The sequence below is a fragment of the Pelmatolapia mariae genome, linkage group LG6 (assembly GCF_036321145.2).
Source record: "Pelmatolapia mariae isolate MD_Pm_ZW linkage group LG6, Pm_UMD_F_2, whole genome shotgun sequence".
Lineage (NCBI taxonomy): Eukaryota > Metazoa > Chordata > Actinopteri > Cichliformes > Cichlidae > Pelmatolapia > Pelmatolapia mariae.
In genome coordinates this window covers 19,061,632-19,084,758 of record NC_086232.1, presented here as the reverse complement: position 1 = coordinate 19,084,758, position 23,127 = coordinate 19,061,632, and the positions used below count along the sequence as shown (strand labels likewise).

Sequence of the window (23,127 nt, the reverse complement as noted above, 5' to 3'; positions counted from 1 at the left end):
GGTGGTGGAAGATTCCTACTATTCTTATCTGCCCTTCCACTTCAACCAGAGTTAAGCAAGTAACGCTCCGGCCCCGGTTTGGTCCTGAAAAATCTCCAGTTCTGTAATGTAAAGAATGTAGAAGGTAGGGGGTCAGAACTGGCAGGGTCTGCCGCAGCTTCATAGCACACTGAGTCATTTCCATAATTGCCCACAATCAAACCAACCCCTCTTGGATTCCACCCGCTCCAGATTCCTGTAGATAAGCTGTGCTGCAGCTTTGGTGAGTGCTAGAGACCCCCAAGTAAGAACAGGTGCCGCTAATGTAACTGATTTCAGGTTTTCCCAATGTTTCCCCGGTAATTGCTTTGGGTTGAACATTCCCTTTTGGATTGCTATCATGTGACTTTCCTGAAGAGCGGAATGAAAGAGGGTTTGTCCCACATTTGGTATTATCAGGAGACTTTAGCCAAATTAAGATGCCTTACTGTAAGTACGACTGTACAGGAACAAATCACTGGGCATCAGATCGTTAGTGATTGATTCGCATTGTAGCCAATTTTCCACCGCCTACAAGTAAAGTACTGCAGAGAAAAGCCTTTAGACCATAAACGAAGTCAAACAACCCATGACACAATATGCAATGTGACGTTTCTCTAATGCTACAGTCTCTTAAGAGATATCAGTTGCTGCCACAGTAAAGCCATTCAAGAACAGAGGCAAGTCATTTTTGACATGACTGTTCATTAACTAAAATACGTGAGAATCTGTATATGAGGGGGGGGGGGGGGGGGGACACACAGAAGAGTAGAATAAAAAGGCACAGGCTGATTGTTTTTTAAAAGAGTTTAAAAGAGCATATTCAAGTCTTTACGTACGTAACGTAGCTAGTAATTACTGCGTATTAAAATAGTCACTGGCTAGTTTACCCATTCTTAAAAGCCTGCGTTAGCCTTCCCCAGAACCGTGCAGGTACAGTTTTAGTAAATGTACCTTAGGTACACCACACTACATCAGAAGAATAATGCTTACTTGGCGTACAACTGTAAAGGTTTTTCATATTTACGAACAACGACCGCCGTCTTAGGGTGGGAATTCAGGAGAAGTTTAATAGTCTATTACATTTTCTCTCTCGCTATTATCAAAATAAGTCATTACACTGACGTGATAAGTACAGGAGGGCAGTGAATAATGAGCAACAGTAGTTTTAATCGCCTCTACCGTCGAATGAGTGTTCGGTACTTAACTCCCCCCACCGCCTCCTGTCTCCGTCCGCTGCTCTGCCAGGTAACCGTTTACCTCGACGTGGACGCGACTGTGGCCACACGCGCGCTCCCGCGAAGTCATACGTCACCGTGCTCGCTCCTCTTCTCGCGCGCTGGTTAAAAAGAAGGAGGAAAGAGCACGGGAAAACATGTGAGCGCTCTGAGGACTTTAGTGAGAAGCAACTTTTATTTTTCTTATATGTTTTTTTTTACCTGTGCATGTCCAAACTGCCGTGCTGTGCTCAAAAAGGAATTACATCTGAAAGGAACGTCACGGCTTTATTTTTTGTATTTTTTCCACTTCCACTGTTTTGCGGGTTTTGGCTTTTTGTGCTCATCAGGATAAACTGTGTTATTATTTTTGCTTTCATATTGTTATTATTATATTATTTTAATTTTCGGAGTTATACTGTATAACCAGAAGGGAAAAGTAGGGCTAATTTATTTTAAACACCTGTTTTCATACTAGCGAATCACATTTAGAACACCTGCGTGTACAAATTTGACTTTTGTTTTTTTCTTGCGTGGAGAAATATATACATATAAAAATATAGTGCACTCCAGGTCAACATCTCTCCCCCTCTCTTTTTTTTTTAAAAAAAGGGACGCGTTTTATTTTATTTTCTATTATTATAATTAATATTATTGCAAGCGTATTTTATTATCTTTTGAGACTATGAAGCATTTGCAATTTGTGCTTGTGCTGGCCATCGCGGTCAACGTGTGGGAATGTGGGGACGCAAAGTTTGGCGAGAGAGGAGAAATGAGCCCCAGGAGAAGAAGATGTTACGACGGAAGCTTGCCCAAGCGGCTGAAGAAAAGGGAGCGAAAACTGTTGCTTGACGGCAGCAGCGGAGGAGAAGTTTGCCACAGGCTGTATCCTCGCGTATCCTGCTGCCCCACCAGGAGAGCCGCCTATCAGATCCTGCACCGCAGGGATCCCAGGGTAAGTTAAAGTCCGTCCGCACACGCAGCATTTTCTTCTAATGAAAGGACTGGCTTTTTTTTTTATTGCTAAGGCACCTGAGGACATGCATTTACAGCCTTTGTGCATTGTCATTCTGCTTCTTACTACCGACAGCTGAATTTGAGGATGGCAAGAGGAAGTTCCCTTTGGCTATGCTGCCAAGAAGAAGTCCTAATTTTTATGTTGCTGTGGGAAAGCTATTGTAGCCTTAGTGGTAGGCGACCTTTAAATAGCTTCAGGCGAAATCCCCATTCATAAAACTGTTAAGCATATGCGTGGCTTAATTTTATTTATTTATTTCCCCTCTTTTCAGCATCGCTGTAGCATTTATACAATCTTCGGAGAACAACTTAATCTGCTTCTATCGGAGGCAGCCTTAAAAGTGAACAAAAAGCAATAAAATGTTTACCAGCTTCGCATAATACGGTTCAACTCTAATTCGGTGTGTCCAATCCGTTTCGTTGTTACCATGGCAATCACTCGCCCGATTTACGTTACTTCTACGCTGGCCACAGTGAGCTCCAACCGCCGGCTGAGAGTGACAGAAAGAGGCGCTAGGTAACTAACTGTTGAACCATTTACCCGACAAGGTAGGAGTTCGGCTGTACCTTTTTTTTTTAAATTCAGCCGTCGACCTTTTTACTGGAAGCTGATAAGGATTTTTCCCCTCTTGCCGGCTGTTTGGCAGCCGTTGGTTCTCAGTGGCTTTCAGAGTTAACGCTCAGACGTTTGTTTGTCTAACGTCTTTTAAGTGTCTCGCGCTCTTACGTTCCACTCTTGACCGTTGTGGCGCCAACCGAGGTAATAATGTAAGTGTTAAAATGTAATGCAGCGCAAAGCTCAGAGGGGGGTGTGTGTTAATTAAACCGCTCTTCGGAAATGCAGGAAGGACGAAAAAAAACAGCGAGTGTATGCGGCCAAACTTGTAGCAGATTCCTTTGGATCCTCACCGGGCCATTCTCATGTAAACCACCCCTCGAATCATTCAGTGGCTGGGTGGTATCTCACTTTGTGTTGCGACAAAAAGCCATATTGCATCATTTAATTTGCTCAAGTCATGCAAATAAGAAGGGGGGGTCGAAACTGAATAGGACGAACTCGACTTCTCCTCCTCCCCACTACACTGCCCACACACGGAGCCCTTTCTGATTATGGCAAAAGAATAACAACAACACCATTGTGTTTGTTGGTTTCACTAATGGGAGAAGCTGGAGAACATCATTCTCCCCCCAGTCATGAGCCCCTGTCCAAGTGTTAATGCCTTTGAGAGGGTGCGTGTCTTTCACTATATCCCCCCGCCAACAAACTTACACCTATTCCCTGAGGACAAGTGTTTTGTTAAAGCTTAGTGTTGCCTACCTCAGTGCTTGTCTCCCTTCTCCTATCCCAGTCTCCCTGATTGTGTGAGGACTGTCCAGATTTTTTCTCTCTTTTTTTTATTCCAGCTGAATCGTATTTTACATTTTCATTTTTTTATGTGTTAATGTGTTTCTTCTGTGAATTTTTGCTGTTGAGTCATGCAGATGCGATCATAGAAGGAGCAGCTGTTCTCCCACACGAGGCTGAGCTTTGCAGGTGTGAAGGGAGTTTTAATAAATAAAAAAAATGCAATGTAAAAATCTGAAATGGCAGGGGAGTTAAGTTACTCATGATTTTATTTTATTACCCCATTGCAGTTCCACTTTTTTTTTCCGATTGTGACTCTGCTCTTGATCTCTGTGAAAGTGTGACAGCTGAGCCTCCTCGTTGCTGTTTTCTCCCTGCTTTTTTGAGGCGTGTACTCACCAAGATTGAGCGAGAGACAACAAACAAAGGTTCACTTGTTCTGGTTTGGATGATGGCAACATTGGAGCCCATCCCAGTAACATATGGACACAAGGCATGGTTGAGAGCACACAAATGCTACTCTCTGTGGACCTTGTGCCAGCCTATGGCACGCAGAATCAATGGGCAATTTAGAGCAGGAGAGCAGGCATGCCCACAACACTACATGGCATGAGTGTAGAGGATACCGAGACAGAGGAACACACTGTACATACAGCGCGGAGCTCCCTTTCGGAAAGGGGTTAGATAAATTGCAGAACAAAGATACCATTCAGTATGATTCTGTCTTTGTTTAGTCCGTTACATTGCCTTCTATGAATTGCGATTTCCTATTTGCATGTCTGAAAGTGTATTTCACCTGTTGGGCAAAATCAGCTCTGTACAACTTCTGAAGAAAAAATCTGTTCTGCAGCTTCAACTCGCTCTGCAACTAGAGTAAAGTATAAGGTGTCCATATGTTAGCCTTGGGTCCCCTGGTCTAATTGACTTCGACAGACTGCTAATTTGTTGATACCAGAGAGGGAATGATGTGCCTGTCTATCTCTAAATTGGTGTTTACACATGGACCTCACACAGAGCAAAGCACTACCAGCCTGCTGCCTGCAAACAGCACTTGACCTAAAACAGATTACACTGTGTTTTATTATAGCTAATTTGTTATGTAAATAATCCTGCTAATTTCTTTTGGATGAAGTCTATGTATACCTTTGCGTAATCACCCCAAGTCAGGCTTTGAGGCGCTTATTTGGTTTCATTCATTTTATGCTTCGAAATTTGTCAGGCGTGGGTATCGTAATTTGATTTTAAGTGTTTGTGAACTTGGTAAGTAGGCAGAGAATGAGATGATCTTTTTGTTTATTTCTGTATACAGAAAGGGAGGTCAGACTGTAGGCTTGACAAGTCTGTACAAAGGGAGACTGAATAAAAAATGTTGCAATTGTATAGAAAATTTAAACATGTTGAGTATTTCAGCAAAAGACAAAAACAACTTTTAGATCTTTGTTAGAATTCACTTTTATGAATGGGACCATGCAATCTCCAGTGGGAGAACAAGGAGGTAAGTGACATCACTAGTTGCTGCTGAAAATGTGGAGTCGGGTGATGCAGATGCAATTGTGGAGATGTTGCAGACTTCAAACTGAAAGAAATAAAAACTAAAACTAAATAAAAACTACCCAAACATATCCACTGTAGAACATTAACAGAGTCCATGGCATTAACATTAAACTTTTCATGTATGTAGTGAACAAATTATACCTCATATATATATTTTAACTACCTTTAAATCTTGTGAGTACTTGCTTTACATATATCACATTGGATAATTTCATGTAGTTAAATGGGAGCATAATGTTAGACATCATATATACATATTTACTGAGCTGATATATACAAGCCTAACACTGAAATAAATATACAAAAATATGTAAAAGTCCAGTTTAAAGGTTAATTTGAACTCAGTGAGATTATTTGAAAGCATCTTGCGTAGTTTTTCTAAATTCTCAGTGTCGTCATATTCAGGAATTTATAACAAAGATTTGAAAATGAATCTCACAATCTAAACTCTCGCTTCTTCATAGTGTAATATTTATCATGCTGCTATCACCAAATGTCCAGCTAATCCTAAACTACATGTTGGCTTGCGTAGTGAGTGTGAAGTGAGAGGTAAAAGCAAACAGCAAGCCATTCTAATCAGGCGTATGCCCTTGTTGCGTGTGGTCTCCAGATTTTCTCCACCAACAATACAGAATGTGGACGTCTCCTGGAGGAGATCAAGTGTGCTCGCTGCTCCCCCAATGCCCAGGTGTTGTTCCACTCCTTGGACATGGATAAGATGCCACACAGGGAGCCAGACCTGCCACGGCTCTGCCAGAACTTCTGCCGCGAGTTCTACTACACCTGCAGGGGGCACATACCAGGTAATTACACAGATAATAATAGCCATTATTATAACTTTAATGTTGCCCGTGTGGTTACCTGGTGGTATCTAAGTAAACATACACAGTGGAAAAGATTAAGTAAAAGTAAGCATGTGTTATATTTGTTCATTTGTAATTCTCATAAATTCAAAATGATGCGAACATGTTGATTTTGATTTATTTAAAAAAAAAAAAAAAGTCAAACCCGGCCACACTTCTCATTGAGACTCAGCTTGCACATGCATGTGCAGCTGGAAGATTTTTGGACTTATGCAAGAAGTGGTGCGTCAATAGTCTGGTCTGTGGATATTTATTTATTCAGCTCTTACCTCATCTGACCTCACCCCGATTTGTTGTTGCTTGTCTCACCCGTTTTGCTTGCTTTCTGCCTCGTTTCTTAATGCATCAGTAAAATCACTTGCCACACTTTGGCTGTACGGACCCAGCACCTGATTAGTGTGCAGGCTGGCCTAGCACATTTGAGTAATCAAATTTGGAGAGTGATTTTTGTGCTTCTTCTCTCACAGTATCGACTCTAGCTGTGTTTATGTCATCAGGTGCCGATGTTGTTGTTCTCACGTCTCTATTAGGTCTGTTGGGATCATGCAGGGTTATTTTAATCAGCAGAAATTTGCAATAAATTAACTTTCTGAAGCCCTTGAAGGTAGTAACAATATGCAGACTTGAGACAGTTCGTGACATGTGAATGGAAAATATTAGATATGCAAAGGTGGGTGTGAAAACAAATTTCATGAATGCACTGACAAAATCCAGCCGGCCTGACCTGTGTTCCAGAAAACTTGACTGACTGGAGCAAAGTGAACTATTTTATAACCTGTTCCTGGATACAACTTGCTAGACTGAACTGCTGGAGTTGATTCTGTATTTGGGATGCATATGCACCCTAGCTGTGGTCTAGACATGACTGCTGGGCGCTTTGCCTTCCTCAGACATAAACTGTCACCTAAAAAACTCTCTCATGCTCTGCCATTAAACTGTTTTCATTTGGGTAGTAGGTTAACATGATTTGTAAACATAGCTGAAGTGTTGCTGTACTGGCCTTTGTCGTTCCTGACTATTAGATGGCAGAAACACTAAAAAAACAAAAAGCCATTGATGCAACAGTTTCCTCTATGTGTAATGTACTGTTAAATGGGACGCCTCTATCACTAAAGCATTTGCTTCTCAGAAGATCACAGGTACCTTCAGAGTGCATACCACACAAGATCAAACACTTCTTGACTGTCTCTTCTCCTGCAGCCAAGTCTTCTGCCAGTCTCGGTCGCCACAAACTGATTAGATCTGCTAAGATTTGCAAACAGAGAACAGTTTCAAACACACTTGTCTGCAATCCACCCACATGATACGCTGCAGCTCAAGTCAAATATCAAACACATACATTCCATCGGAGTCCTTGCTCATCTGCATTTAATGGCCTACCGTAGTATCATGTACAACACTTCAACTACAACTGATGTTGGCAAGACGGACTCTACAGAGCAAAGGCAAAGAAGAAGAAGAAGTCTGGCATTGTCAGAGTTACATTGTTTCCTTATGAACTGATAGACATATGGGCTCAGAGAGTCAAACCAGAAAACCTCAAGAGAAGAATCCAGACACGACTCCCACCCCGTCCCCCCACTGTAGGCTCCTCCCTGTACACCCCCCATCAGCCCCCACAGATCAGCATATGTGGTGACGAATGACACATTTATTTTTCTACAAAGGTTGTGTGTATGTAAAACTGCTGAAGTGCATCAAGATGTCAAGTACTTTGGGTGGGCCACCCAGGTTGCCTTGGAAGATAACCAGATGGAAGTATAACTTTAGCAGTGGGGAGCCAGGAATATGGACAGAGTTCTGTCTCTCACTCTGTGTGTCTTTGCCTTCGCTCCCTTGTTCTCTCACTTCTTTTCTCCTTTGGTTTGTTTCCTGCCTTTTTTTAATGTTAACTCTCTTACAGTATCTTTTGTTAGTGCACACCCTGCAATGAAGGTAGAAGACATTGTCAAGCATACAAGGAGATATTGACGATTCCTGAAAATCATCTCCAAACTACAGACAGATTAATTTGATTGAATGATGTACAATATGAGCAATGTTTTTCTTAGGCATTTGCATAAATGGTAACAATTAAGTTGGAATTTTTGAATGTGCAATGCATTTTTTTTTATATTGTACCTGAATATTGTAATGGGAAGCAGCAAAAGTGAACATAACCACAAACCTTGCCTGTCAGTGTCACCTGTTTTGCTAATACAAAATCACCAGGCACAGGTATTAAATTGAAACAGTAGCCTTTACTGCACCCATAACTGTCGTTCTGCACCCATGAAACATCCTACCAGCCCTTGATTAGCCCATGTACCCCTTTTCTCCATAAAGATATTTACTGCCTCGACTCTCACTTCTGCCTGGGGGCCTCCCACCTTCTCCATACTTCTCTTATGTCCTCCTCCACTCATCCCCGCACCCTCCATTCGATGTCCCCAACCAGCATGGTTAAGATAACTGCAGACACTAGAGTGTGGGTGGTATAGTCAGAGCTGTGTGTGTTTCTACGTGTGTTTGATCTTCATGTTATGTTTAGATGTTTGAGGGGATATCCTATCACCTCCAGTATTTGGTGCGGTCAACCCTTGCAGTGTGGGGCAAAGGGAGTAGATGAAAGGAGGGACAGGGAGAGTCCTGTTTGTGTTTTTATCACTGGTGTATTTGCTTTCCTCTGTCCTCTGAGGGATTAACTAAAGGAAACAATATTGGTAAGATTGTTTTTAGGTCGCTAAGGGCCCCGAAGACCCACTGCGCACTTTGCTTATTGCCGGGAATAATGTTGTGACTGCACTGGCTGGAGGGGCAGCTCTGTGTGACTGCTGTGTTTATGCAGATTACCCTCTCCTCTGGCACTAGGTCGTTTTAGGTAAACTAGCAGGCCAAAGGGAAATAAGGAATGATGTGATGTCAGTTTTACCTTGAACTCATGGGCAGAATTTATGGAAATACAATCAGTCAGCATTTCGGAACATCATGTCTTTGTTTGGCGGTTCAAGTGATGAAAAGCTCTCACCCTGAAAACAATTTTGTTTATTCACAATCACATGCCATATTAAACAGGTGGACTTTTTCATTTCACAGACTATGCCCATGTGCAGCTCTGTAATGCAAAACAGCCAGACCTTTTTGAAGAGTAAAACAAGTAATTTGGTTGTTGTTGTTTTTTGTTTGTTTGTTTTTATTTTATCAAAGAACATTTTGGGATACCTGTGACTGGCAAGAATAATGAAGGAATAACATTTTTAACTCCAGCTAAGTGAATAAACACAGTTTGAAAATTGGAAACTGCCATCCAGCATCATTAGATTAGTTAACCGTTTAATGTGTTGATTTTGAGAAATAATGATGGGAAAAGTTGTAAAAATGTAGTTTTAGAAGAGTTTTGTAATTTGGTAACTTTTTTGAAATTTGTTTTCAAATTATTTTTTCTGTATCTATAGTGTTGCAGAATATATTCAAGGGGGTATATGTGTGATTCATGAAATTAATTTGGTTCCCATAATTCACTGCGATGGAGATATATTGTTTCTGGTATAGAGTCAGATGCTTTTGGCAAGGGTTTACCTAGTTAATAATTCTAGTAATCATATATTTGGCTTTCTTTGTGTCTCACATTTTTCAAAATGATTGAACTCCTCGTGGAGCTTTGTGGAGTCTTCGTTGGGATGCAGTGGGGTTTTTTTCTTTTTCTTTTTTTCCCTTGAAATAGCTTTCTTAAGACCACTTCTGTGTATGTCACAACCTAGTCAACCATCAAATGATCTATGAATCAGTTGAAGAATTATATTTTTAGTGCCAAACAGACAAAATTATAGTCCTCATCATGCCAGTTCTTGTACTAGGTTTATTTCAGATTTTTTTCATGTACAATGGCTGAGATGTGTACTTCCTCAGCAAGCTTGATGAATTTTGCTGCCACTTGCAATGTGTTGCTGTTCATTTCCAATAAGCTTTCATTTAGTGTACATCAACAGCGCACACTGGGTTTAACTATCTAAAGCAGTTATAATTAAAGGATCATCCAGCTGTAGCAAATGCAACCTCATTATTGCATGGTGTTGAACCAACTGAATAGAAAGACAGTCTCTTCTACTAGGACTAAGGCATGAGCATTATTTCATCAATAAAAATAATGACAAGGTAAACTAAAATTTAGAATGCAGTCATTCTTCTCTCCGGAAGAGGTATAGTTCACTGTAGAGCCCTTTCTAATCTGTGATCCATTTGGTTTGGCCCAGTTTGCTTTCACTTGTTCTTTTCAGCTCAGTCTAGCCAGGATTTGGTTTGGCTCGTCAAGTAGAACTCCAATGCTCCCCGACACACTAGCACATCACATCATTTCTCATCACATCTCTCTTCTTCTGCCTCCACTTACAATCTCATCTTCTCTTGCACAATAGCCACAATACATTATAGGCAAACCAAAGCAAGCAGGCCAGACGAGCCAAGTATAAGAAGCCATGCAGTATCTAGTGAGTGCATGACTCCATATCTGTTGTGTTTTCTAGAACTGTTCCAAGCCGATGTGGATGAGTTCTGCCAATACTATGGGAGGAGAGATGCCAGTTTGTGTTTTCCAGATTTTCAACGAAAGCAATCACATCGTCAGGATTCTAACTACTTGGGAGATGAGAAAATAGAAGAAATCAGCAGGTATGTAGTCTGACTTTTACAGTGTTTTGCTGCATTGATTGCGTGATACTATGGAAGATCTAAAGTAATTTTTAAAATAAGTTTTGACAGTGTCATGTGTTCTAACAAAATTAGCTTCTTGGGTTTTTTTCTATACCTATGAGAAGCAGGCATAGCTTTGGAACATGTTTTGGGTTCACTGGTCCATTTTGACATGGTCCATACTTTCAAACTGACATGCCATGCAATTTCTCCTGTAATCCTAAAGTTTGTCCAGACTGCTTTTGCTCAGCTTTACTAACATAATGAAAATGCTTATCCTGCGTCATTCTGTTTTCCTCCCTCACTGCAAAGGTCTGTACATCACAGAGAGCTTTGCCCTTTTGTCCATGGGGGGATGCCTTTCATCTCAGTTTTCCCTAGGGCAGAAAGGCCAGAGACTAGGCACCTGAACAGCAGCAACCAACTTTCCGTCAAATAACTTCCGACAGTTATTGAGTGAAGGGCTTAAATTGTCTCTTCTGTCTCATATCCTCTGAGAAGCGTAAGCACATAAATGACAGTGAACAGGCTCCATTACTTTAAAAGGGTGGGAGAAAGAGCCAGAATTAAGTCAGCTGAGCTATTGACTGAGAATATGAGCTTCATTTTGGAGATTTAAGACACAGAGCTTAAATGCCCTGTGTTCCTTGCACAATGCAGTGTGGCAATTGTGTACTTTTATGGTATAGGCAAAGAAATAGTCACATATGTTGTCACTGGGTGGTGTGAATGATTATGGACTGATTTTTGTCATAGCACTTCATATTGACCTCTCTTATGTAGATTAACCTAAGTAGTCATGTCCACAGCCTGGAAATCTGCAGGGGTTCTTGCCCTTGTCTCACACTGGCACATTTGAGGGTAAATGTAGGTGGATGAGGTTGAACTTACTGGGTTTTCTTCTTTCAAAGAGCCAGATCTGACACACACAATTATTGTCCAGAAAAATCAATGTTTTGAATAAAGATGGGCAATGGCAGTTTTCTTATAATATTTTATTGTTCTGAGTGTCATGAATTGCAGATAGAGTGCCCAAGTGCAGATGCCTGGAGGCAGCCAGGTTAAACAGAAAATATATCTTTATTAGGTGGACGTGATGTTCAATAATCAAATAATGAAGTCCACGAACTGAGAAACACAAATGCAGGGAAACACACTAGGAGAGTAAACAGGTAATAAAATTAAATAAAGTTAAACCAGGAGTAAACCCTCAACCTATAATCAGAGAACTAAGAACATAAACTCGCAAAGAAACCAAATAAAATGTCTAAGAACAAAGAAAAAAAACCCTCAGAGCTCCAAGACCCAGGATCATGACAGTTAATAAAATATGACAGTGCAGCTGATTTAGTTTTGCTTTGCATGTAAATGGATTTAGTAGTTATCAGCTAGGACACCTTTCAAATACCTACAGCAATAATTGGTTTTAATCATTGTCCAGGTAATGTATACTATTGCCGAATATATTGTATTATTCTTTTAGTTTATATATGGAAAAACCTCAACATTTGAAGCCTATGGCCTAAAGCTATGGAGGTTTCACTGCTTTCAGGTCTGTTTGTTCCAGTAGAGGTAAGGGTGACTGCAGATCTGTTCAGTGTGATCACCTTTGGCCTGTGATCAGACATTTATAGAGCATAATGGGTCATGATTATGAAAATGATGTGGATCAGTGAACTATAGCTCTTGGTGGTATTTGCAGTTCTTTTAGATGATGTTCTGATAAAATGACAAGGTATCTTTTTGTGAGAAAAATGTTCCTGTAAAGTCAATGCCAAGATTCACTGAACTTGTTGAGGTGGCAGGTGGTTGCCAAATATCTTATAAAGACCCTGGTAAGTTTTGGGGGTTATTTTGCTTTTCTCTTTCATCCGTACTGCTACCTGAAAGTCTTGCTGTTCTGTCTTATTGCTGGATTCACTGACATAGTCATTCTCTGTTCCTGTTCATATCTGGCATTAAAATGTGTCTTAGATTATCTGTTCAGTGGTGAAGTATAGAGATAGTATAGTACAGTAGAGTATTGAATGCACCCAGGAAGCATTCACATTGAGTCAGTCAGTCAGTCCATTATCTCTGGTGGTCTGCGCAGCAAATGGTATCAGTTCTTTTAGCAGTACTCTAGTGATTTGCCTCTCCCCAGTGAAAAACAGCGCTTTGGCAGAGTGAATTGAGTTGTTTACCTGCAGCTATCATTAACCATTTGTTTTGAATAATACTGTTGTGCAAGGAAAAATAAAACACTTTATAGTGTTTGACCTTGCTTAGCTATGGTTCAGCTCATGTGCTCAAAACTGATCAGTCAGGGTGGTGGTTCTGGATTGGAAGCAGAATTGAGTTTGCAAATTTGAGCCCATGCAGGATTCTAACATTTGGTCTTAGCAAGCGGAAATAATGTAGAGTACTTGTTTGTTTGCCTGTAAAGTGGGAGAGTGAGATCCGGTCACAAGTGGTCACTTGATACGTATGCTAATGCCAAGTGTGAACTGACGCACTTAGCACGGTCCGTTTATGATCGGATCACCCAAGACGCATGTTGATGGCAAATATGAACAGGGCCCTTGACATTTTGTATCTTCCTTGTTACCCAGGAAACACAAACACAACTGCTACTGTGCCCAGGAGGTGTTGAGTGGTCTAAGGCAGCCGGTGGCTGTGGTGCACTGTGGAGATGGTTCCCAGCGGCTCTTTGTCCTTGAGAGGGAGGGAATTGTCAGGATACTCAACCATAACCTCGAGCTAATTAAGGAGCCTTTCTTGGACATCCACAAGATAGTGCAGAGCGGCTTGAAGGTAGGACCAACTTTGCCTCATACTGTTGCCTGTGAATTATAGAGGTAATATGTTGAACTAGATAATCATAGTTGTAAAGAACAAAGGGAAAAGAAAGAAAGAAACATGGCTGAGAGTACATAAAATAGTTTCTGCTACATTTCTAAAGAAGGGGATGAAATACAACACGTCTTCCCAACACAAATGTTTTCACCTGTGTAATGGAATGTCTCCAGCCAAGGTAAATCCCTTGGCAGTCTTGCTTGCATACTATTAGTATTAAATTATATGATTAGACCAAACAAGCAGTCGTTCATTAATTGTGATTGTGCATTACGCTATTACCTGCTAATTAAATGTACATAGTGCACACATTAAGCAAACTGATAATTTTCTGCTACCTCTCATAAGAATGGTCAATGGCTTTCTTAATCTCTCCCATATTGTTCCTTTAAGGGTTCCAATATTATAGGGACTTATTTATATGACTACCACAAGTGATAATGGGAATGACAGTTAAGTTTAAATTGTAACCTTGTTTATGCTTGTAGTTCAGTTAAACAAATAACTTCATATTTGAGGTCTGTGAAATCTTTATGCCTCGTCCTGCACTCTTAGTGTAGTTATGGGGGTGTTATTAATACAAATAAAACCTGTAGACCTGAAAAGGCGGATCTATCCACACCTGTGTAACATTTAACTTGTCTGTCTGACCATCTCTCCTGCCAGAAGAGGGAGGATGGCAGGGTAAAGATATGTTCTACTTTTGTTTGGCTATCTGCCCTATGTGGGAAAAGTAAACATAGCCAAAGCAATAAAAAAAGGTGTACAGGAATTTGATTGTTTATGTCTTTTGAACATGATACACTCTTTTGGAAATAGTTAGGCCTGCTGTGTCCTTGAGTTGATGTATTCTCAAAAGTATGTGTGCCGTGCTACGCTGCTAGTTCTTGAAATGTCTTTTTTTTTTAAATTCTCTATGGATATATCATTTCCAAAGACACTTAATCTTCTTGAGATTTATTTTTATATCCATAGACCTTGGGTAATCACAGATTTTGAATTTGGTAATTGTTCAGAAATTGTTTAGATTGCATGAGGAGATGTGGTAGCTTAGATGTCTGTGGGGGGCACACTCCCAGACAGGAAGTTTATCCATCACGCATGCCTCTCGCTCTTCCACTGACAAGGTCCTCTGCTTACAAGGAGTCAAACGGAGCAGAGCATTTGAATATTAAGCTGCACCCTTTGGGATGCTCACCCCACTCTTCTCAGCTCTCTTATCTTAATTTAGTCCAAACTAGTTGTGGATAAAGTCACTATTATGACAATTAGATGTGGCTCAATCCCCCTGCAAGCCCCAGGAGTCCTATTCTGAACTGTTGGCTGCCATAACGGTGCAATCCACTCCAAGGGAGGGCTAAGGTGTTTACTGGCAGCATCAACAGGATGGAGCTGCCTTTATACATAAAGAGGAACCCATGCTCTCAAGAGACAAGGCAGATAACGGGTTAATCATCAACCTCATGCACATGCTTTGATTGTAATGTTCTATGTTTCCTCTTACTCTTCTGTCCCCCTCCTTCCATGGATCCCTCAGTGCCAATTTAGCTGAACTGCACAAAAACAATACTACACTCTGGTGTGGGCTTCTACATGGCTGTGGGTGTTCTCAGAAATTCAGTTTGCTTTTAAAGTCATGCAGTCCATTTATATATTCATGTTACAAACTTTCAGTTGATTATGTAACTCAGCGGGATCTTGTCTGCAGAAATCTGTAATTGTTAAAATAATTTAAGCCCTATTTTGGGCTTGTTGTTTGCAAAGAAACAATATAGCATGTCAAATCTGAGTAACTGTTGATGTTGGTTTTTCTTTTTTTGGCAGGGTTTGGGGGTTGTTTCTTAAATCTATTCCACATCTTTCAGGTTAAAGAGAATAGGGACCATTGGGTTTGTTATCAGCGCACAGTTCCAAAGCGATTATCTGTGATCGTGTGTGGTTATATTACTGTTTGTGGCATAGGTGCACATCAGTGAAGATAATATATACTGTTTTTTTCATCTCTTGCCTTTTTACATGATAGCCTTCCTCATCCAGATTTTAAAACAATAAACACTATAACAGAGCCCAGGTGGAAAACTCACATACCAGTTCAGACCTGTAAACCGTGAGAAACACTGGACAGTAGAGTAAGCAAAAAATTGGGACAAAAGGATGGCCCCACATGCTGCTCCGAGTTTGTTTTGTTGGGGTTTTTTTTGTTTGTTTTAATCTGTTACTGGCATCAAATGAGCATATTCTTGATTGTTTTAATATGTTACATTTGTATAATTTTTAATTGAATATAGGTTTTAAGTTAATTATACAAAGATTTATTTTTATCCTCTCTATGTTTTACATAGCCTATAGGGTTGGGCGATTTGCTCCATAGTTCAATCATACTGTCTTTCTCCTGTTGGACTGCAAAGCATTGCTGCCAGGAAAGGATGGCAGAGGAGGTTAACGTGCACCAATTAGGGCTGTACTCCCTAAAATACAATGTGTGGCCTAAATTCAGAAAACTCATTACACACTCGTGAGAGAGAAACACACACACTGAGAATTTATTTCTCAAATGTCAGTTCCAATTTTTTACACCTGTAGCTCTACTAACTCATCCACTCTGTTTAAAATGCCTCACTTAGTTCCCCTTCACTCATCACCGTTCCCTCCCCACTTTGGTGGACCAAAAAGTTATGTAGACGACAAGTATAGTCGCATTACGCTACAGTTTAAAAATCAAAACAGCTGCTATAAATATCCTCCAGATGTGACATGAAACTATGGTAAGGCAGATTTAATTTATTATGAATCACATAATAATAATAATAATATTTATTTAATGCATCAATTGGAAATGAGCTAAAAATCGCCTTGATTGGTGAGTTGGCAAGCTATCGTTGATCATTTGAACTTCATTCCCCAGCATTAGTATCTATTGGGGCAAACTTAATAGTTTATTTTAGGTTATATAGCTTATTTTTGCAAACATGGTTATGTGTTAGCCCGTTTATTTGCCAGTAACAGTGAACCACAGGTGTATTTCTAGTTGTGTACTTTTCATGATTTATGGAAAGCAATGCTTGCAGCATACACAGATTACATAAAATTTTATAGTGCTTTTACAAACATACATTTGAACACTATTAAACCTGTCAGGAACCACAAATATCCTTGAACTTGTTTGGAATTGCTCTCAAAGCAACCTATGAAGATGCAATCAGAAACAGTGTGCAAAAAACTTTAGAAATGCTACTTGAGAGTACAATGCATGATAATAACAGTGGACAGATATGGGTGACTAGCATCCCAGAGCTGACAGTACAGCTGTCAGATGCTGTCCTTGGCATCAGAAGATCAGAGATGATGGAGTAAAATAAAGCAGTATGTAGTGTTGGCTGCTCTTGTTCATGTTGTAGTTCTACCTTAAGCTTTGCCCATGGTGGAGAGGCAGAAGTTGAGCTATATAAAGGACGTGTTTGTAGTGGAGTGAAACCGAGTGTTAAGGAAAATTAAAACTGTCCACTGCAGACATTGCCTGTGTTTCTCATTCATGCGTCCTTGATCTTTGTTCGGGTTTGTTTCCAACTTCTTCCTATTTGTGCTTATTCCTTTTCCTGTTTAAGTAAACTTTTTAACCAATCAGCATATTACAAACAAGTGATAGTGTGCACAAAGGTGTATCTCTGTTACCACTGCGTTGATTGAGATCCTATAATCCTTCCCTCTGTGTAGCTGAACAGCTACGCAAGTGGACACCACAGTACTATAAATCCAGCTTTGCACATAAATGCTGCAGTGCTCATATAAATATTGTTGGCTTTAAAAAAAAAAATCATCATCTTTGTGATTGATGATGGATTATATCTCGTTCTTGGTTGGTTGGAGTGGAATTTGTGCACGGCTTCTCGATGGTCCAAGAATTTAAGTATCACCAGCTGAAGGCATTGCAGTGGAAACTTGACTGTGTGATTCTTATTGCACAAGAAAAAAAGAGACAGCAAAAAAACTGTGTATGTTGTTTGTGAGGGAGGTACAAGCGTACATGCTGCAGGTTGTCTTTGAGTGAAGGGTGTAGAGGGTGTTTTTGTTTCAATCAACTCTAATGGAATGTCTTTTTGTGGAGTGAGGATCAAAAGGTTCAGGGTTATAATGCATGAACCAACACATGTGTCACTGATGCTCAGTGACAGCTATCCCTGCAGAATTGGAAATTGCTGCATTTCTTGTGACATTTTCTTCATAATTCTGTGAAAATAATCACTGCGAGATATCAGCTGGTTGTTATCCCTGCACCTCACATTCCCAGGTTTATTTGGAATGATGCCACACGTTCCATAGAGCCAAACCCAGAGCTCCAGAGAACAGTGTTTGAGGGAAAAGTGAAACGCAGGGACAGGTATTTGTGAAAAATGAAGAGATAATACCTGGTGAGAGATCAGAAGCCCCCTACTTTGCTTTGGAAGAATGATGATAGTCATAAATAAGACAAAGAGATTCATGGAAAAAATGTGTTTTAAGTTGACACAATGTGCATGGTGTACAATTTGACAGAGTCACTACAACAATCAGGGAGCTTTGAAGTACAGGTGCAGCATCTATAACTACGAGAATCATCCCTTATATAGATGGAAAAACATGGCAGAAACATGTAGCTCCTCTTGCATTCAGCTACACACGTGGTATCACTCTAGTCAATGCACTTGAACATCTTTATATCTAGGTGCAGTAGAGAACCTTAAAAGCTTCAGAATTGGCTTTACACCTAACAATATGCACAAAACCGCAGTTTGTACATTCTTTAAATGAGGTTGTTTATATAGTGTGTTAGTTTTTGAGCTGTGCCAAAAATATCTTACCTACTGCAGCTTTGGCAGCAGTTTTAACATGATCACTGCTCACGAGTCCCAGTTTGGCACTTTGTCTTCTTTTAATCAAGCTATCTCCATGGACCGGCTCTTACAGTGAAAGGCTCGCTGATGCAGTGTTTGTTTCTTATGGCTCTGGTGCCAGCTCTGCTGTCTGCCTGCTGCTGAAGGAGCTAGTCATTAGCAAGGGAGCTAATATTTCAGCCCATTTACCACTGTGTACCTTGGTGGTCCCCCTTTGGCTCCGGATCTAGGCCTCTTTGGAATCACAGCTTTTGACCCACTCCCTATGGTGAGTTTATTTTGGGGATGTGGGTCACTGCATCTCTAAATCTAACATATGGATCCAAAATTTCCAAAGGTGAGGTGGAGAATTTCTCTTCCCAGGAAGAAACTTTTTGACATTCTTTGGCAAAGGGCACTCACTGTGTCTCCAAGTAAAGAGTGCTGCATCCACTCCCATATAACTCTTGTTTTTATTTGACTTCAATGGTCTGACATTTAGTAGTACTCATAAATTTTTGCAGAGGAACTCTGCCTTTTGGGGTGGAGACTTATTTGTCAACCTTCACAGTATTTCACTTTATATTCAGATTGATAGACCTCCTGTGGCTTATCATGTGGGTCTCTGTTTTTCCTCATTGGTACTTTGAGTACATACCTTGGCAAAGAGTCATCTTTTTACATGTGTATGGAGCCTGTGTTTGGACTGCACTGGGCCCAGTGCAGTGTGAACCGAACTAGTAGATCCAGTGTACCAGTTTATGTTTTTCTTGTCCTGTTAAATAAACTACACCTATCCAGAAAACTGCCACTATAGTGCAAACAAATATTTATATGTATATATTTTTTCTGATTTTCTTTCTCATTGTTACTGTTTTGAGAATGAATACCTGAGGAATATGAGTGCAATGTCAGTGCTTTTGTAGTAACTGCAGACCTTTTTAAAGCTATTATTGATAGTAAAAGAAACGCTGTTATATACTTGCTTAAGGACCACTTTAAAAAATGTTCTTAACACCTGAGAATTCTGCTCATTCTTTAGTCAAGAAGAAATACAGGGAGAGAGTAAAACATTAAAAAAAGCCAACCTGACTTTCCTTGCCTGGGGAATGAAATGCTATAGCTGATTATTACAGCTAACTATGACGGGAGGACCACCAAGGTAGTGACAACTGATGTAGCTGCCTCCAGGGTTAGACAAAGGTTTACATATTACACAAGCAATTTAGATGTTTTCTAAACATGTTGCCAAGACAGTGGGAGTTGGCAGCTCTTTCCTTGTTTAGGTTGTCTTTTTTTCCTTTTTTACTCTACTCTAGCCCTAACCCCCCTATCCAAGCCTCGTATTTTGCATGGATTTTGTGTAAATCAGTGAAGAGTGAGGGGATGGGGAGCGAAAAGCAGGGACTGAAGCACTCTGCACTTTTGTGCGCTCTATGAACTGTGAGTGAGCTAATAAATTCTTTCAGCCACTCAGCATAGCATTCACAGATATCCCCCAAAGATTACACACACAAATCACCGCACAATAGAGGCCACCGGGAGGGTCTGGGCGTCACTGGGGCCCCCGACCCTGGGGACAGATGCACATAAACAGGCTGCAGAAGACCTGGCAAAGTCTATGATTTGCAGAGGAGATGCTGCTAAACCCTGAGTCAAATGCTTCCTAATGGTTGGTAAAAGTATATGTTTTAAAGGTGTGTAGTGAAATAGCAGCAAGAGTGAGAGTAAAAGCAAAGAAGTGAAAGCGAAGGTGAATGTCAAATTTAAAAAAAAAAGAAAGGGGGGGGGACAGTGGGAGAACTAAAACAGGCAGGGGGTTATGGATGTATAGAGACTGTGTGTTGGGGATGATGAAGATGACCAAGGGGGGTGATTCCAACCCCACACAGCCAAGCACAAGCCAAGCAGGGACATAATTAACTCCTGGATCTTTTGTGTTTATCATCTGACTGCAGGGCGGAGATGAAAGGGGCCTGCTAAGCCTGGCATTCCACCCCAATTATAAGAAGAATGGCAAGCTCTACGTCTCCTACACCACCAACCAAGAGCGCTGGGCCATCGGACCACACGACCACATTCTCCGTGTGGTTGAATACACCGTTTCGAGGTAATGGGAGAAGTGGTGCACCAAACCACTGCCTGAAATGACACCATAAAGGGTACATAAAAGGTCGAGGTTAATAAAGACTGGATATGCAAACCCTCTTCAGTTAATCAAACTTATTTTAAGACACCTTTAGCACATGAATGCAAGACAGTTTTCATTTTAGTCAACTGTGATTTGTAGTACTGTGAACATTCCCATTTCCCATTGTTTTTAATTTTATTTAAATTCTAAACACTATAAAAAGGACAAACTTTTCTCATGGAAGTTTCTGATTACTGAATTGTGGATTTTTTGATTATACCACTAATAAATCCAACCTGCTAACCTCAATTTCTTTAAGAAACCATGGTAACAAAACCTTCAAAGGCACACTGAGGATTCTTCTAGACATGCAAAGAAATCAAAACAGATAATTTTTGTCTTTTGAGGATTTAGTAAGTAGGTCAAATCGCCAAGAAAAGTGTTTTGCTAAAGATGTGCAACACTCTCATTATCATAACAGTGTTTTGCCTTTTCCTGTGTCTGTACCTTACACTCCCTTCACAATGACCTGTGATTAAGAAAACAATCTTTTCTCACGAACATGTTTAAGTGTTACATTTTAATTTTCATAATCACAGTTGTATGTTTGACTTAATGATCTAATCTTAATTATAATCTTGGCATGCAGTCTTGGTAACTGCAGCATATAGTCCTTAATTTGAGGGTCCCATAGAGAAATGGTAGTTAAAGTACTTAATGGTAGCTTAAAAGACTTTTTTTTTTACTTTAGGAAGGTGCTTTTTAAAAATTGCACGACTACCCAAAATAACACAACTTGCCATATTAGTTGCTGATACTGTGAAACTAAATTCTCATTTTGCACTTCACTTGAAATTGTGCAACATTTTGCAGCCTGTCTTTACATCTCCACCCACTGTCTTTAGCGATACATTAGATTAAGACTAATTGTCTGCAGAAAACAAAGTATTTAAAGTAATTTAATGTTGGATTTTGTTCGGTGTGTCATGTCAGCATATCTTATCCATGCCTTGGTGTCATTGTACCCATTAACAGAGTCATTATTTGAAGCAAACAGACAATCCATGGTGATAGTGCATGTATAACATGCACTATCACCATGGATTGTCTTTTCACATGTGAAAACATGAATGCTGAATTGAATGGCCTTTAACCTGCCAGCTCGCCATTAACAGTCTGTGTGATATAAAGTTGCACCACATTAGTGAAGAAAAAAGCAGATAACAGTTCAGAAAATTCATTTACAAAAAGCATGATCTTTTATTGTATATTTTAAAACACTATATGGCTTTTACATCAGTCAGAATGACGTTTTAGGCCAGCTGTCCACTTTCAGATATCATACATTTGAACCCAGACCCCTTTAAAAATAAGGGAGCAGACAAAAGTCCCCTTATATATAAGACAGCGTAAAAGCATCAAGGTATAGAAATGTTGTGGGTACTCCTTATAAATGCAGTTTAGCAAACATATTTTTTGCATTTGCAATTTTTTATGATTTCCTCAGGAAGAACCCAAACCAGGTAGACACAAGGACAGTCCGAGTACTAATGGAAGTGGCGGAGCTGCATAGGAAGCACCTTGGGGGCCAACTTCTCTTTAGTCCTGATGGTCTGTTGCACATCATCCTGGGAGATGGCATGATCACTTTGGATGATATGGAAGAAATGGATGGACTGAGGTAAGATCAAAAGTCCAAGGGTCATTTTATTGATGTTTATGTACTGCTTTGTGCTCCATGTTTCAATCATGACCTACCTTGTACAATTTTGAATGCGTATTCTTGTCTTTTTCTTGCAGTGATTTCACAGGGTCTGTGCTAAGGGTCGATATAGACACAGATAGTTGTGCTTCTCCATATTCCATACCACGGAGCAATCCCTACTTCAACAGCACCAACCAGCCACCTGAAATCTTTGCACATGGATTACATGATCCAGGCAGGTAAGTGAAACACTGCACTCTTTAAAGATTCTTGCTGTGACTGATTTGCAATTTTCTGTTGTATCATAAAATGTTCATGTAGAAATTCTGCTCATACTATAGGGTATTTTCATTACTGCTCTTGTAGAAAATATGAACTTAGCACAAACAGTAAGGCATTTTGTGTTGGGTCGATTGTTTCTTTGTTGTAACAATGCTTCCCGGCAATAAATCTTATACAGTTGGAAAGCCTGTTTATTTCCTCTTATATGGTGACACATTTATAAGTAAAATCCATTTACAGGTTGAACAACAGAGTTTAATATATGATCTCCACCCATGAAAACTTCTTCCTTTTGAATTTCTTCTTTTTAAAACAGTGTTTTTCCTTCCCACTGTTCCCAAGAGCTTGATCAAAAGGTCTCATTTGATTGTTGGGATTTTCTCTATATTATTGTAGGGTCTCTACTAGGGATGGGTACCGGTGTCCGGTGCCATGATGGCACCGGTTCTGACATAAACGGTAGTAACCAGACCGAAAAGCAGCACACATTTCGGTGCTTTATTTTGGTGCTTTTTTTTTTTTTCCTGAGCCAATTCTAGCCAATCGTTTTACGTTTCCGAGGATAGTAGGCGGGCCCAGGTACGTACGTTCTTTTAGAGCAGAGCTACAGATTAAAAATGCCCAAGGCGAAGCGGTCAAAAG

The 23,127-nt window shown here is 40.2% G+C and overlaps 1 protein-coding gene across 2 annotated transcripts in view; it reads left to right on the top strand.

Annotated features, from left to right (window-relative positions):
* The first annotated feature begins 1,402 nt into the window (after window positions 1–1,402).
* Window positions 1,403–23,127, top strand: part of hhip (hedgehog interacting protein) — a 37,707-nt gene continuing 15,982 nt past the window's right edge. The window contains exons 1-7 of one of the 2 annotated variants that reach the window (XM_063476095.1): window positions 1,403–2,190; window positions 5,762–5,954; window positions 10,517–10,661; window positions 13,274–13,475; window positions 20,326–20,477; window positions 22,006–22,179; window positions 22,299–22,442. In XM_063476095.1, the coding sequence (XP_063332165.1) occupies window positions 1,921–2,190; window positions 5,762–5,954; window positions 10,517–10,661; window positions 13,274–13,475; window positions 20,326–20,477; window positions 22,006–22,179; window positions 22,299–22,442 (1,280 nt within the window). In that variant the 5' untranslated portion in view covers window positions 1,403–1,920. Of the gene's footprint in view, window positions 2,191–2,748; window positions 2,770–5,761; window positions 5,955–10,516; window positions 10,662–13,273; window positions 13,476–20,325; window positions 20,478–22,005; window positions 22,180–22,298; window positions 22,443–23,127 lie in introns of those variants that run through there. The other variant, XM_063476096.1, reaches the window with a different exon arrangement.